The sequence below is a fragment of the Furipterus horrens genome, unplaced genomic scaffold, assembly GCF_987537825.1.
Source record: "Furipterus horrens unplaced genomic scaffold, mFurHor1.1.pri manual_scaffold_1, whole genome shotgun sequence".
NCBI lineage: Eukaryota > Metazoa > Chordata > Mammalia > Chiroptera > Furipteridae > Furipterus > Furipterus horrens.
In genome coordinates this window covers 81,639,875-81,655,123 of record NW_028327171.1, presented here as the reverse complement: position 1 = coordinate 81,655,123, position 15,249 = coordinate 81,639,875, and the positions used below count along the sequence as shown (strand labels likewise).

The 15,249-nt window shown below is 37.9% G+C and overlaps 1 protein-coding gene across 1 annotated transcript in view; it reads right to left on the bottom strand.

Annotated features, from left to right (window-relative positions):
- LOC150021354 (ephrin type-A receptor 6) overlaps window positions 1-15,249 on the bottom strand; it is a 917,557-nt gene that overhangs the window by 289,033 nt on the left and 613,275 nt on the right. Inside the window, exons 9-10 of the mRNA XM_090276016.1 lie at window positions 12,829-12,899; window positions 9,383-9,508 (exon numbers count right to left, since the gene is read on the bottom strand). Of these exons, the coding sequence (XP_090132142.1) occupies window positions 9,383-9,508; window positions 12,829-12,899 (197 nt within the window). The remainder of the gene's footprint in view (window positions 1-9,382; window positions 9,509-12,828; window positions 12,900-15,249) is intronic.

Here is a 15,249-nt window from a genome sequence, read left to right as displayed (position 1 = left end):
GCCTTTCAATGACCTTTTTCAGCTCATGAGTAAAATTCAGCGTACCAGTTTTCTCATTATCTCAAGATGTTAGTATAAAATAATAATTCTACCCTAATCCAACTTGGCTCTTTTAGACTGGGAATTTCTGTTTTATAGTCCTGTGGCCACAGTATTTCACTTTATGATGCAAAAAGTCAAAGGAGACAGATGATCTTGATAGTCTCCTCTGCAACAGAGCTGCTCACTTCATTTAAATGGAAATGTGCATTTTTATGGAAATTCAGGCCTGTATTGATAAACAAAGATAAGCTGCCACTATTAAATTGAATGGTGATATACAGAAAAGAAAAAAATGTGATAGAACCTAGAAAACTCATTTAAAAGCACAGTAAAATTTATAGTGAGAGATAAGAAAATTTAAGAATACATATGTATATAGCTTAGCTATGGGATAAATTAAATTTTCTAAGACCTTGTCACATATTTGAATGGTTGTAAAGTTGAAAATCCCAGGACAGAGGCTGTGTGTGTAAGACAGGTTGAATACATACGCCCTTGGTTAACATAATGACTCAATAAAAAACAAACAAACAAAAGAAAAACCAGACTTCTGGCCAGGATGGAGGCCTAGACTGACATGTTCCATCTCCCTCCACAATTAAGAAGGACTACAACTACTGCAAAACCAGAAATAACCAGAAGTTCCAGAAAATAAAGCTAGATGGAAGTCATATGAAGTTATAAACAAGTGGTGCTCATCCAGACGGGTAGGAGAGGTGAAGCTGGGGTGGAGAGGTCAAGCTGTGCTGGCAGTGGCAGCCGCAGCGATGGTTGGTGGGATTGTAGTAAGCACAGACGCCCATATTTAAGGGGCGGCGAGAAGCGCATGGGAGCACCCCTAGCTACAGGCGAAACCCATCAGCTCACGATTCCAACCCTGGGGGAGGCAGACCACCACTGCCTGGGACTGTGAGGCTCAGAGGGCGTAGGGATGGAGGAGGAAGCTTCTGGTCTCTCAGTGGAGAGAGAATGGCAGGAATCCACCTTGCACCCCCGCCCCCACTCAAAGTGCCACAGTGGTGACAAGCGTCACCCAGTAGTGATGAGTGCACAGGGCTCTGCCCCTGATAGCGTAGGAGGTGTGACAGCCCCACCCAGAAAGCAAAAAACTGCCAGGATGGCAGGGTTAATGATAGAGATCCCAATCACACAGCTGACCAGAAAGCAAATACATGAATTAATGGATGAACATATAGATAACCTTTCTGAGGCTCCGTTCAGAGCTATATTTATAAGATATCTTACAGAAATAACAGTGGGACTTAATCAAGACAGGGAAGGAATGAAGGCTAGTCCTGCTGAAATGAACAAAAACACATATGAAACAAGTGGTGAGGGAAGAAAAACCAGGGATCAAATCAACAAATCAGAACATAGGGAAGGAACAAACAGTCAACCAGTGCAGAAAGAGGAAACAAAAAGTGAGGAAAATGAGAAGCTCAGAAACCTCTGGGACAACAATAAGCAAGCGAACATCCAAATTATAGGGTTGCCAAAAGGTGAAGAAGAAGAACCAGAAATTGAAAAATTATGTGAACAAATAATGAAGCAGAACTTTCCTAACTTGGGGAAGAAAATAGACTTACAGGTCCAGGAAGCACAGAGAGTTCCAAAAAAACTGGACCCAGGGAGAACCACACCAAGACACATTATAATCAAAATGTCAGAAATTAAAGGTAAAGAGAGAATCTTAAAAGCAGCAAGAGAGAAGAAGAGAATTATGTACAAAGGCATCCCAATTAGACTATCAGCTGATTTCTCAAAGGAGACTTCAGGCAAGAAGGGACTGGCAAGAAATATTCAAAGTAATAAAAATCAAAAACCTACAACCATAATTACTCTATCTAGTGAAGCTGTCATTCAGAATAGAAGGACAGAGAAAGTGCTTCCAGGACAAAGTAAAAGTGAAGAAGTTCATTAGATCCAAACCACTGTTATATGAAATGTTAAAGGGACTTGTTTAGAAGAAGGAGGATCAAAACTATGAACATTAAAATGAAAATTATATCACAACAACCAACAACAGAAGCTAAGAAATCAAAACAAAGGCAAACTAAGTAGGCCACGAGAGTGGAAAAAGAATTATAGGTATGGGAAACATATAGGGGGGAGGTCAGTGTGGGGATGGAAGGGGGAAAGGAAGGAAGATGATGCAGGAATTAAGAAGCATAGCAGGAGGGAGTGGAGTAGACAGGAGGATATTGAGAAGAACTATACGCACAACTAATGGGCAAGGACTAAGGGATGGGGAACAACTGGAAGGAGGGTAGGGTCACTGGGTGGAGGGGAGCAGATGGAAAAGAAATTGGGATAACTTAGCAGAATAATCAATAAAACATCTTAAAAATAAACCTAATTAGCAAAGTTTCTTTTATAAGTAGACATTAGCCAACTAATAAACATTTTTTTCAATGAACATGTTAGGAAGTGTCATAGGTTAGGTGTGATATAATTCTTCATGTTCTTAAAATTTTAATGTGGTTATTTTTTGGGTCATTTTTAAATAACTCACTTAAAGAATATTTAATGATCACACATTGCATCTCCCAACTGGAAACATGGAAAACATTCTTATTTATTTCTGGATAAAAAATCATGCAGGTCTCGGAGACTTCTGGCCAAGATGGAGGCCTAAACAGACATGCTGTGTCTCCATCCCCAACAAAGAAGGAATACAACAACCTCAAAACTAGAGACAACCAGACATTCCAGAAAATCGAGCTGCATGGAAGTCCAACAAAGATACAAAGAAGAAATAGTAACCCAGACAGGTAGGAGGGGTGAAGCTGGGGTGCAAAGGAAGCCGTGTGGTGGCGGCAGCAATGGTGGCAGCAGCAGCAGGCCATTGGAAAGCACAGTCACACATTTTAAAAAGTCAGGAGGGACACTTGGGGAGCACTCCCAGCACCAGACCAGACCAGACCACACAGCTCACAGTCCCAGCGCCGGGCAAAATAAAGCCTCATTGCTTCTGACTGTGCAAACCAGTGGGGGTTGGGGCAGAGGAAGGGCCCCCACAGTCCTAGAACATCCAAAAACCCATCCACACTGGGAATAACAGCCAGGGCAATAAGTAGAGAGGCGCCAGTTCCATACAAAGTGGGAAAAGTGCCTGGAAAAGTGGCGAGTGCTGAGCAAATGGCATTGTTCCCTCTCAGACCCCCACCACCACACACACACAGCGCCACAACATGGTGAAACAGGTCGCCCTGTACTGACAAATACCTAAGGCTCTGCCCCTTACAATGTAACAGGTGTGACAGCTCTACCTAAGACACAGAGGTAAACAAACACAGGAGCCTCTCAATATGAGGAGACAGAGAAGTATGGCCCAAGTGGGGGAATGGATCAAGGTTCCGGTGGGAGAACTAAGTGATGAGGAGATAGCCAACCTAATAGATGTAGAGTTCAAAATACTGGTGATAAAAATGCTCAGAGACTTGACAGATAGGCTTAAGTATGGCAAACTCATAAGGGCAGAAGTGAAGGCTATGCTAAATGAAACAAAGGAAAATCCACACAAAAGCAATGGTGAAGGAAAGGATAGCAGGGTTCAAATCAATGATTTGGAACATAAGGAAGAAAAAAACAGTCAACCAGTACAAAATGAGGAAAGAAGAATTGAAAAAAAATGAGGAGAGGCTTAGGAACCTCTGGGACAATTTTAAACATGCCAGCATATGAATCATAGGGGTGCCAGAAGAAGAGGAAGAGCAAGAAATTGAAGGCTTATGTGAAAAAATAATGAAGAAAAACTCCCCATATTTGGTGAAGGAAACAGACATATAAGTCCAGGAAGCACAGAACGTCCCAAACAAGCTAGACCCACAGAGGACAACAAGACACATCATCATTAAAATGCCTAAGGTTAAATACAAAGAGAGAATCTTAAAATCAACAAGAGAAAAACAGAGAGTTACCTACAAAGGGGTGCCTATAAGTTTATCAGCTGATTTCTCAAAAGAAACTTTGCAGGCAAGAAGTATTCTAAGTGATGAAAAGCAAGGACCTACAACCAAGATTACTCTATCCAGCAAAGCTATCATTTAGAATGGAAGGGCAGATAAAGTGCTTACCAGACAAGGTAAAGCTAAAGGAGTTCATCATCACCAAGCCATTATTGTATGAAAGGTTAAAGGGACTTATTTAAGAAAAACAAGATCAACACTATGAACATTAAAATGACAACAAACTCACAACTATCAACAACTGAATCTAAAAAATAAAAACAAAAACAAACTAAGCAAATAATCAGAACAGGAACAGAATCATAGGTGTGGGGATCACTTACTGGCAGGGTTATCAGCTGGGAGGAGGAAGGGGGAGAAATTGGGAAATGGTGTTGGGAATAAGAAGCATAACTTGTTGGTTCAAAATAGACAGGGGGAAGTTAAAAATATGGGAAAGGGTGAAGCCAAAGAACTTATATGCACAACAAATGGACATTAAATAAAGGGAGTGGAATTACTGGAGGGAAGGGAGGTACTGGGAAGAGAGGAGCAAAGGGAAAAGAAATTGAGACAACTGTAACAACATAATCAATAAAATATACTTAAAAAATAAAAAAAAATCATGCAGGTCTCATAGAGCTTTTCTCTCAGTAACAAACTGTGAATCTATTGCTATTCTCAATATATTTATCAGACCTGAATATCTTTTACCTGACAATTATTAAAACCTCAAATCTTGCCTCTTTCTCCTATCTCTCCCACTCTATTCCACTTCAGTGCAGCCCATTCACTGCCAATTAAGTCCTTTAATTTACACTTCCAAAGGGAATATCTAAAACACACAGATGATGAGGAAATAAAGTCTGAGAAGACACAATCAAATAGGTAGGGAAAAAAATAATGGATATGAGACAACCTAAGGAAATTATTTACAGTAAAAACTTTGACAACCAGTTGTGCAATTATGTCATAGATGTTACATTACTCTATTAATTCTTCTTTAGTTTGACTGAACAATGCTTTTCACCACTGCTGCTATAGGAAATGTCCACAGATTCAAGATTTTTTTCACATGCAATTAGAGTTTTAGGAACATGACCTAATGAACTTAATCAACAGAGCAATACTGGCCAGGAAAACAAAGAAGGGAGTTATATTATAACAGCTTTGTCTCATAAAACATTTTTGTTTTTATGATTTTCCTGAAGATGAACAGTAAAAGGACACTTAGCATATTGTTTGAAAGTTGAAACAGTCAAACATGAATAAATATATAAAGGAGATGCTGATGCACAGGACTGAATATATGGTTTAGGTATTGTCTTTGCCATTTGACAGGAATCCCATTACAATTTATCAAGAGTTTAGATAGAGCTGGGGGAATATGATATAGAAAGTCTCATTAATAGTAATAGTTTACTTTGGCAGTATCTATTATACATTCTTCAAGGAAAAATTGATATTATAGCTGAAAAAACCCAAAACTGAAGAAAACTTTAATTTCTTTGTTTGTTTACTTTAGATATTTGATTTCATTTCTTAATATGATTCTAGACACTGGTGTTTAGTTTCTGCACGGAGGGCTATGAGAGAAAATGCTTCTCCTGTATCTATGAGTGTGGAGCACTGCAGTGTAACAGAACATGTCAGAGGGAGAAAGCGAAATACAGGGTGTGATGAAATTAATCAACTCCATTTCTTCTCTTTCTCTGTTAAGAAAATGTAGCCCCAAACTAAATGAATATAATGCAATCACTCTTTTCAATTATGTCTTTAATGTCTGTTGATGTTCTTTATGTTCAGTAGAAGAGGATAGAGATTCTGGTTGCATCCCAGGTTCTTAATCTTTCTGATATCACCATCTCTTTTTGGCTACAAGCATTAGGATTAAATGTATAGGACCCTTGTGTCAGCTTTCAGAGGGAGACCTGGCCATGTAGGAGATGAGATGATCCACTGTGCCTAGGAATCAAGTGATATAAGGGACTCTACAAATGTCTCTGGAATTCTTGAGAGTGCTAGTTCTATGTGTCCCTGGGAAACAGAGTCAGCTCTATGGGAATAGACATACAGAGCCTTGAGCTTAGAAGGGTCCTGCCATTTGTTTAATGCTCTGTTGTCATGATTTTACAATTCTTAATCACTTTTTAACAAGGTATTCTACATTTTCATTTTGCAGTGGTCCCTGATAATTATTTAGCTGGTCCTTCCTGTGAAGAAGACCTTTGGAAGGGACAAGGGATAATCAACCCCCTTTCTTTTGGCCTTTGCAAAGATATGACACCTGGCTGGAATGGTCATGCTTTGCTATGTTCTGCTCTGTCCAAAGGATCACACAGATACTTTGCATCCAGAGGAGACATATATTTCCCCCCTACCCTTCAGGATCCAGTTTCTCTTCTCCAGTAGTTCATTTCCTCTCCCCACTCTTAGCTACATGCATAGCTGCCTGGTCACAGATGATATTTCCAAACTCTCTTGCATTTAACTGTGTCCATGTTATTGTATTTGGACCACTGAGATGTGACTAGACATATTTGCAATTTCTATGTAACTGCTGTAAAGATAAAGGCAAAGACACTGAACTCTTTCCTTCTCACAGACTGAAAGAGAGATGTGCTGGTGAGCCAGCTTTGACTATTCAGAGGAGGATGATACACCAGGGGAAAGCTGAGCAAAGAGTAGATGCAACTCGGGTCCTTTCAAGACCTGAATGAGAACTCCTTGGCCAGCATGGATCACTCACCTTGAGTCAAGGACTTCAGGAAGAATAAATATTCTGGGGTCTCTTGGTTATTGTACATTGGCTTAGCCTCTGTCCTAAGTAATATATAGAATAAATTATTGAAAGTTGATTCACAATAAATTTAGATTTAACAAGAATAGTTAAATAACACAGTGTTCTTAGTGTTTGAACATTCTACGTAGGAAAAATTACTAACTTACATTAAAATGATATAAAACTGACTTCTGGGCAAAATAGAGGTCTAGATAGACACGCTGCATCTCCCTCCACAACTAAGAAGGAATACTACTACCTCATTGAGACAATCAGAAGTTCCAGAAAATCAGCTGCATGGAAGTCTAACAAACAAAGATATAAAGAAGAAATACCCATCCAGACAGGTAGGAGGGGTGGAGTCATGATGTAGAGGACACGGTGTGGTGGCAGCAACCGTGGTGGCAGCAGCAGGCTGCCATAAAGTGGAGTCACACATTTTAAAAAGTGAGGAATGACACCTGGGGAGCACTCCCAGCACCAGACCAGACCACACAGCTCAGAATCACAGCACTGGGGAAAATAAAGCCTAATTGCTTTTGACTGTGCAAACCAGTGGGGGTTGGGACAGAGGAAGAAACAGTTGGTCTCTCAGCAGAGTCCGCTTGTTTAAAGGGCCCCCACAGTCCTAGAATGTATGCAGACCCACCCACTCTGGGAACGACAGCCAGAGCAACAGCTAGAGAGGCGCCAGTCCCATACAAAGTGGGAGAAGGGTCTGGAAAAGGGGCAGGTGCTGAGCAAGCGACATTGTTCCCTCTCAGACCCCTCCCTCACATATAGCGCTACAAAGTGGTAAAACAGGTCTCCCTCTAAGACGAGAATCCTAAGGCTCTGCCCCTTACAACATAACAGGTGCAGCAGCTCTACCCAAGACACAGAGGCAAACAACCACAGGAGCCTGTCAAGATGAGTAGACAGAGAAGTATGGCCCAAGTCAGGGAATGGATCAAGGTTCCAGTGGGAGAACTAAGAGATGAGGAGATAGCCAACCTAACAGATGTAGAGTTCAAAACAATGGTGCTAAAGATGCTCACAGGCTTGACAGACATACTTAAGTACAGCAACTGATAAGGGAAGGAGTGAATGCTATGCTAAGTGAAACAAAGGAAAATCCACACAAAACCAATGGTGAAGGGAAGGAAACTGGGGTTCAAGTAAATGATCTGGAACATAAGGAAGGAAACAACAGTCAACCAGTACAGAATGAGGAAGCAAGAATTGAAAAAAAGGAGAAGCTTAGGAACCTCTGGGACAAATTGAAACATGCCAAAATCCAAACTATAGGGGTGCCAGAAGGAGAAGAGGAAGAACAAGAAATTGAAAACTTATGTGAGAAAATAATGAAGGAAAACTCCCCATATTTGGTGAAGGAAACAGACATACAAATCCAGGAAGCAAAGAGAGTCCCAAACAAGCTAGACCCAAAGAGGACCACAACAAGACACATCATCTTTAAAATGCCAAAGGTTAAAGACAAAGAGAGAATCTTAAAAGCAGCAAGAGAAAAGCAGAGAGTTACCTACAAAGGGGTGCCTATAAGTCTATCAGCCGATTTCTCAAAAGAAATTTTTTTAGGCAAGAAGGGACTGGCAAGAAGTTTTCAAGGTGATGAAAAGCAAGGGCTTAAACCAAGATTACTCTGTCCAGCAAAGCTTTCATTGAGACTGGAAGGGCAGATGAAGTGCTTCCCACACAAGGTAAAGATAAAGGAGCCCATCATCACCAAGCTATTATTATATGAAATGTCAGGGGAACTTAGTTAAGAAAAAGAAGATCAAAATTATGAACATTAAAATGAAAACAAACTCAGAACTATCAGCAACTGAATCTGAAAAATAAAAACAAAATCCAATAAGCAAACCAGAATAGGAATAGAATCATAGGTATGGGGATCATTTGGAGAGTTATCGGCTGGGAGGGGGAAGGAGGAGAAAAGGGGAAATGGTGCAGGGGTTAAGAAGCATAATTGGTTGGTGCAAAATAGACAGGGGGAAGTTAATAATATAGGAAAGGGTGAAGCCAAAGAATGTATATGCATGACCCATGTACATGAAATAAGGGGGGTGAGATTGCTGGAGGGAAGGGGGGTACTGGGCAGAGGGGAGCAAAGAGGAAAACCATTGAAACTGCTCAAACAACATAATGAATAAAATATACTTAAAAATGATATAAAATTATATTGATCCTAATTTTATTCTCAATGATTCTCAGAACATTTCTGGATTTTGCAGAGCCTCAAGGTCATAAATATTAATGCTAATTATAGTATATATCTATAGATGTTGGGGTTTGAGTAAATCTATAATAACCTGTGACAAACTCCTGAAGTTAGACTTTAAATAAGTTCCTGAATCACTTTTGTTTTATCATAATTTATCTCCATACTGAAAGAAGACTACGCAATGTTAAAAGTCACTTTTCTGAATTTTCTCATTGTTTGGAAACTGAATTGAGGCCCTTAAAAGTCTTTTAAAAAATAACATAACATAAATTCTGATTTATTAAAATTTTTCAGTGACTAAAACTGCTAAGATTTAAAGTATTATATTGATAAACCAGTTAAACAATTAAGGAATCATATCTTCAAAAGTGTAGCTTTTATGTTTACCTGCCCCAATGACTCTCTCAATGCGAATTCTTGAGGGATCAATCTCCTTTGCAAATTCATGAACTGCTAGGGATGGGTCTTCATATGTATCTGGATCTATATAAGTTTTAATTCCTGGGAAGCGTACTGCAACAAAATAAAAGATTGGTTTAGTTAAAGAGTGTTTTTCTTTCTAAATAACTACACATCTTGTGAATAGTGAATATTTAAAATTAGGAGTCACTTACTGAAGTACTCATTCTTGTTAATTACTTAAATTCAATTCTTTTTTCTTTCTGTCCCTCCCTCATCTGCCCCAAGTCCATTATAGCTCTGAGTGCTTGGAATAAAATATTTTATTTACTGTTTATGTAAAATGACCTGATTAATAAAAAATAAACTGACAGTTTCTAAAAAACACTTTTTTTATTATACTTCTGAAAGAAGTTTAATCAGCTCACTTATCCACAGACAACCCATACATTTCACTCCTGATCTAGCTCAGGGCATGGGGGAAATGAGGCATGAACCTTCTCCCACCCACTTCTTACTCCCCTCCCCCCACCCTCCCCAGATAGCAAGTCTGTTATTAATGTCCATCCTGGATCTTTTTACTCTAAGGCCCTAGGTTTTCCTGAACTTATGCCCCAGTCTTGTGGCCTCTCTTCTTCCAGAAACTATTAGGCAGTAAAGAGCAGACCCCATGTTATAGTATCAGAAGATGACAACAAATAGTAGCCTTTTCCTGTGTTCTTGTAGTTGCTTCCATCGCCAGAATAAACATGGCCCTGAAAAGGATCTCCTGTCTATTCTGGACAGAAGGGTAGGAATCAAAGGCACAAATCTGGTCATTGGCTATGTAGTTGCTATTCTTTCTCTGGTAGGGGGCAGGAGTGCTCACTGCCCATGGGCAATTAAGACTGGGATGGCTGGAAAACTTGAGTGAGTAGTTGCATATTCATTTGCAATTTCTTCGGTATCAGAAGAAGTCACAGACTGCTTGTACTTATTCCTTTGTTTTGCTCATTGTTTTGTTTTCCATAGTAGATTTCTAGCTTCAGGAGGGCAAGAGATAATTTTTTAATACATCCTTGTATATTTCCAAATACTGTAGGTATGGTTTTATAGGTAATATGCACACAAAAACCTATTACCTTTTGCATAGATGTGTATGATATTGAATATAAATTATTATTGAATTTGAATTAGTAAGAATTAAAAGATCAGTGCAAATTTGTGGCATAGTGGAAATATTTTGTTTTGCTGTTTGCTACATTTTGAAAGCCATACAATGTACTGAGGTCAAGTGTTGTTCAGGTCTTCTTAGAAAACATGTCCTTTCAAGAAAATTCTCAAAAGCAAACAAAGATAGTAAAGTAAGTTTAGCTCTGGCTGGTGTGGCTCAGTGGATTGAGTGCTGGCCTGAGAGCCACAAGGTCACTGGTTTAATTCCTAGTCAGGGCACATGCCTGGGCTGTGGACCAGGTCCCCAGTTGGGGGTTGTAAGAGGCAACCAATTGATGTATATCTTGCACATTGATGTTCCTCTCCCTCTCTCTCTCCTTTCCCTTCTCTATGAAAAGTAAATAAATAAAATCTTTTAAAAAAAAGCTTAGAATAGGTAAGGAAATGCCCAATATCAGTGATAGTTTACTCATGAGTTCTATGCCTGCTGCCTTCTCTTATTACTTTTTGCCTACTGTCTTCCAGTACTGGATATGCACCCATAAGGAGATTCTCAAAATAGCACCAGTAAAGCATATTTCTAGGTGTACTTAGACCTGACAATGATTCTGAAATGTTATCCTTTTTTTGACTTTCCAAAGTTTAGATTGAAGGAGAACAGATAATCTGTATCTATTGTTTACATTTTATATGATATTTTTGTAATTTAGTAAGAGTTGTGATTTTACTTTAAATACTATAAAGTCAAATGCAGTGGCTACTATTAGATGACCAGTAGCATCTAATTGATAATACTGTTTTAGGCACAGACAGCAGGTATTATTTATTAACTCACAACTGATTTTAACAATTCAACCATTCAATTATTTAAGGTGATACATATTTCTAAAGAATAAATTGAGTAGATAATATCACTTTTTTCTTGTAAACACAATGTATGTAGTAAAGAAAAAAAAAACCCAAACTTAGTTCTAATATTGATTCTGCGGTTACTCATTTAACTTATCCAAGTTTTTTTTAAACATTGGTTTATCTTTCTTCTATTTCCTTGGCTGCCTCAGGTTATTTTCATTGCTTCTTGCTGAGTCCATCTGGTTTAGTTTATGCTAAACTGCTGGTTGGGAAAGAGATTAGAAATACCTCAAGAGCATCTCTTTCTTCTGCATTTCAATTCTAAATGTCCCTCAGTGAATCTTAAGGTTGCTCAGCATAAGTTATCTGTCCAGGTGTTTGGGTCCAGGTTTCTGCATCTGTTTACAGTGTTTTCAGCTCATTCCATGCCCGGTATCGGCTGTCTCAGCTTCTCTTACCTGAAAGTGCAGTGAACCTCAAACTAATTGCACAAAAGAACAACCTGGGAGACCTCACTAAAAATGCATAGGTCTTGGCCCTACCCTGAGCCTTCTGAATCAGAACTTTGGTGAGGATGGAATATTCTAATGCTGATGGTCCTCAGACCACTCTTTGAGAAGCATGTGAGCCTTAGAAATAGCCCTAAATCATCCCTCTAGTTTATAATTTCCTCACTTATGGTCATATAGTTTTAAAAGTCCCTTATTCATTTGGCTCAATTTGAAGTAGAAGATGAGCTTAAATAGTTAAACAACTTGCCTCACATATTATCCTTACACCGTGGTTAATTAGAGAACATTCCTTTCTTGTTAATTCAGCATCTCACTACAGAGGAACTGTCTTGACAAAGTAGTTTGCCACTTGGAGGTGGAGGTGAAGGTGGGTGTTGTGGAGGGGAGGGTAGCAATTATCAAACCAACTATAGTGGTAATTATAGCTTGCTTGGGAAGAGATCCTTCAAATGGATATAACCTTGTAGTCAGCTCAAGGATTTCATACATATTCCAAGAGTTAAGGAGCTGATTTTCTTTTTTGGTGTTAATGAACTGCAAATTGATTTGTTATATGTTTAAATGACAGTTCCTACAAGAAAGAATAAGGATTCCATAATATTTCTGTGGTTAATACTCCACTAAATAAAACCAACTCACATGCTGGGGACATTGTGAGCAGTAAATAGCTAGATATAATCAGTCATCTTGTATTTTTAGCACATTAAGTCTGTCATGTTTTTCAGCAAGCAGAATTAGGAAAAAAGCAGTATCATTTAATGAGAAACAGGTGCACTTTCCACTAACAAACCTGGAAACCAGGTGGAAAGGTGAAAGTAAATTTTTTGGCTTTCTTAACTCACTGATCCAAGTTTACAGGGAACTCTTGAATTGCTGGAACAATATAGAAGAACAGAAGAAAGTCACTTCACAACTTACAATGCCCATTCTGTAAGTGGTTTCGTCTCTTCTCTTCTGACTTCATTTTTGCCTTTATGTACCACTGGCACCTTTTAAAAAAGTAAAAAGAATCTTATTTTTAGAATATGCTGGAAAGAAGCAATGCCAATTAAAATATATAGATCACTCATGGGCATTTTTAAGAACTTCTTTATAACATGTGAAAATATGCCACAGAAGGTTTTTTTATATGTGTCAAAATTAGCCCCGGATAAGAATAAAATACTCCCAAGTGGATTGATTGATCCAAATGACAGGAATCTTAGAGAATATTTTATAATCAACAATAAACATCATGTCCTTCCTTATATGACTTCTAATAGCTAGACTTAGTGAAACAAATTAAAAATCAAAATGAAAAAAAATGTGAGTTAGAATTTCAGAAATCCAGACAACTATTTTCTAGTTTCATTGCTACATAGTATGATTTCTTAAAATAATGTCAGAAATTTGGTAGAGGCATGTGCTGTTCTCTCTCAGGATAACCATGTGCTGAAGAACAGAAGCAGGTGCTTATCTCCCATGATGTTTTAAACCTGAATCAATTCATGAATATCCATATGATGTGACAGTTCATCAAATTGCTAATTCCACATGGTTAAACGGAATACATCTGTGGCACACAATCCACTTGTCAAATGGGAATTTTACTTCAAATCGTATGGCAAATTCAGTATTTATTCAGCAATGTCATACAGTTTTCATAGAATAATTTCCAATGAATGTTCCCCTACCAAAGTGTTTAAGGCATATTTCAAAATGAATTATTTTTATCTTATGCAATTAAAATTGTTTCTCCCAGCATGTAGAATGTTTCTGATGTCATATAAATTGGCAAGTATAGAAATTGAAACCTTAAAATAATTTAGTACAAACTATTCTTCATCATTCGATTCTCTTTTTTAAGTAGTATTCAAATTCTGTTTCAGGAAAAGATAACATCTGAGCCATCTCTCAAGTTTATTAGGCCAAACTTATGTAACCTACAATGACTGCAATGTCTTACATATTTATGTGAGACAGTATTTTCTTTTTAGAAAATTCTTTTATTTATAAAATTTTTTTGATTACAGTTTACATTCAATATTATTTTGTATTAGTTTTAGGTGTAAAGCATACTGGTTATCCAATCATATATTTTATAAAGTGTTTCCCATAGTCAACAGGCACCATACGTAGTTATTACTATATTAATGACTATATTTCCTATGCTGTACTTTATATCCCCATGAATATTTTATAACTTCTAATCTGTACTTTTTAATCTCTTCACCTCTTTCACTCAGCCCCCTACACCCCCTCCCTTACTCCCCTCTGGCAACCATCAGTCTGTTCTCTGTATTTATGAGTCTGTTTCTGTTTTGTTTGTTCATTTATATTGTTTATAGATTTCACATATAAATGAAATCATGTGGAGTTTGTCTTTTTCTGACTTATTTCACTTAGCATAATAATTTGTAGGTCCATCCGTGCTGTTACAAATGGTAAGATTTTTAAAAATGTGGCTCCCATAGCTTAACTATTGTAAATAACCCTGCAATGAACATAGTGGTGCATGTACTATTTCAAATTAGTGTTTGGGTTCCTTTGGCTATACACCCAGAACTGGAATAACTAGGTCATAAAGAAGTTCCATTTTTATTTATTTATTTTAGGACTCTCCATACTATTTCCCACAGTGACTGCACCAGTCTGCATTCCCACAAACATTGCACTAGGGCTCCCTTTTCTCCACATCCTCGCCAGCACTTATTATTTTTTGATTTATTGATGACAACCATTCTGACAAGTGTGAGGTGATATCTCATTGTGGTTTTAATTTGCATTTCCCTGATGATTAGTGACTTTGAATATCTCTATATGTCCTCTTTGTAGAAGTGTCTATTTAGGTTCTTTGCTTATTTTTTAATTGTATTGTAGTGTGTGTGTATGTGTGTGTGTGTGTTGAGTTATAAGACTTCTTTATAAATTTTGAATATTAACCCCTTATCAGATGTATCATTAATGAACATGTTCTCCCATTCAGTGAGTTGTCTTTTCTTTTTGTAGATGGATTTCCTTTGCTAGGCAAAACCTTTTTACTTTAATGTAGTCCCATTTGTTTATTTGTTCTTGTTTTCCTTGCCCAAGGACATATATTTAAAAACATATTGCTAAGAGAAATGTATGAGATTTTGCTTCCTATGTTTACTTCTAGGATTTTTATGGTATTGAGCCTTACATTTAAGTCTTTAATGCATTTTGAGTTTATTCTTGTATATGTTGCAGGGAAGTGGTCTAGTTTCATTTTATTGCACACCTGTCCAATTTCCCCAACACCATTTATTGAATAGACTATCTTTATCCCCTTGTATATTCTTGCCTCCTTTGTCAAAAATTATTTGACCAAATAGGCATGGG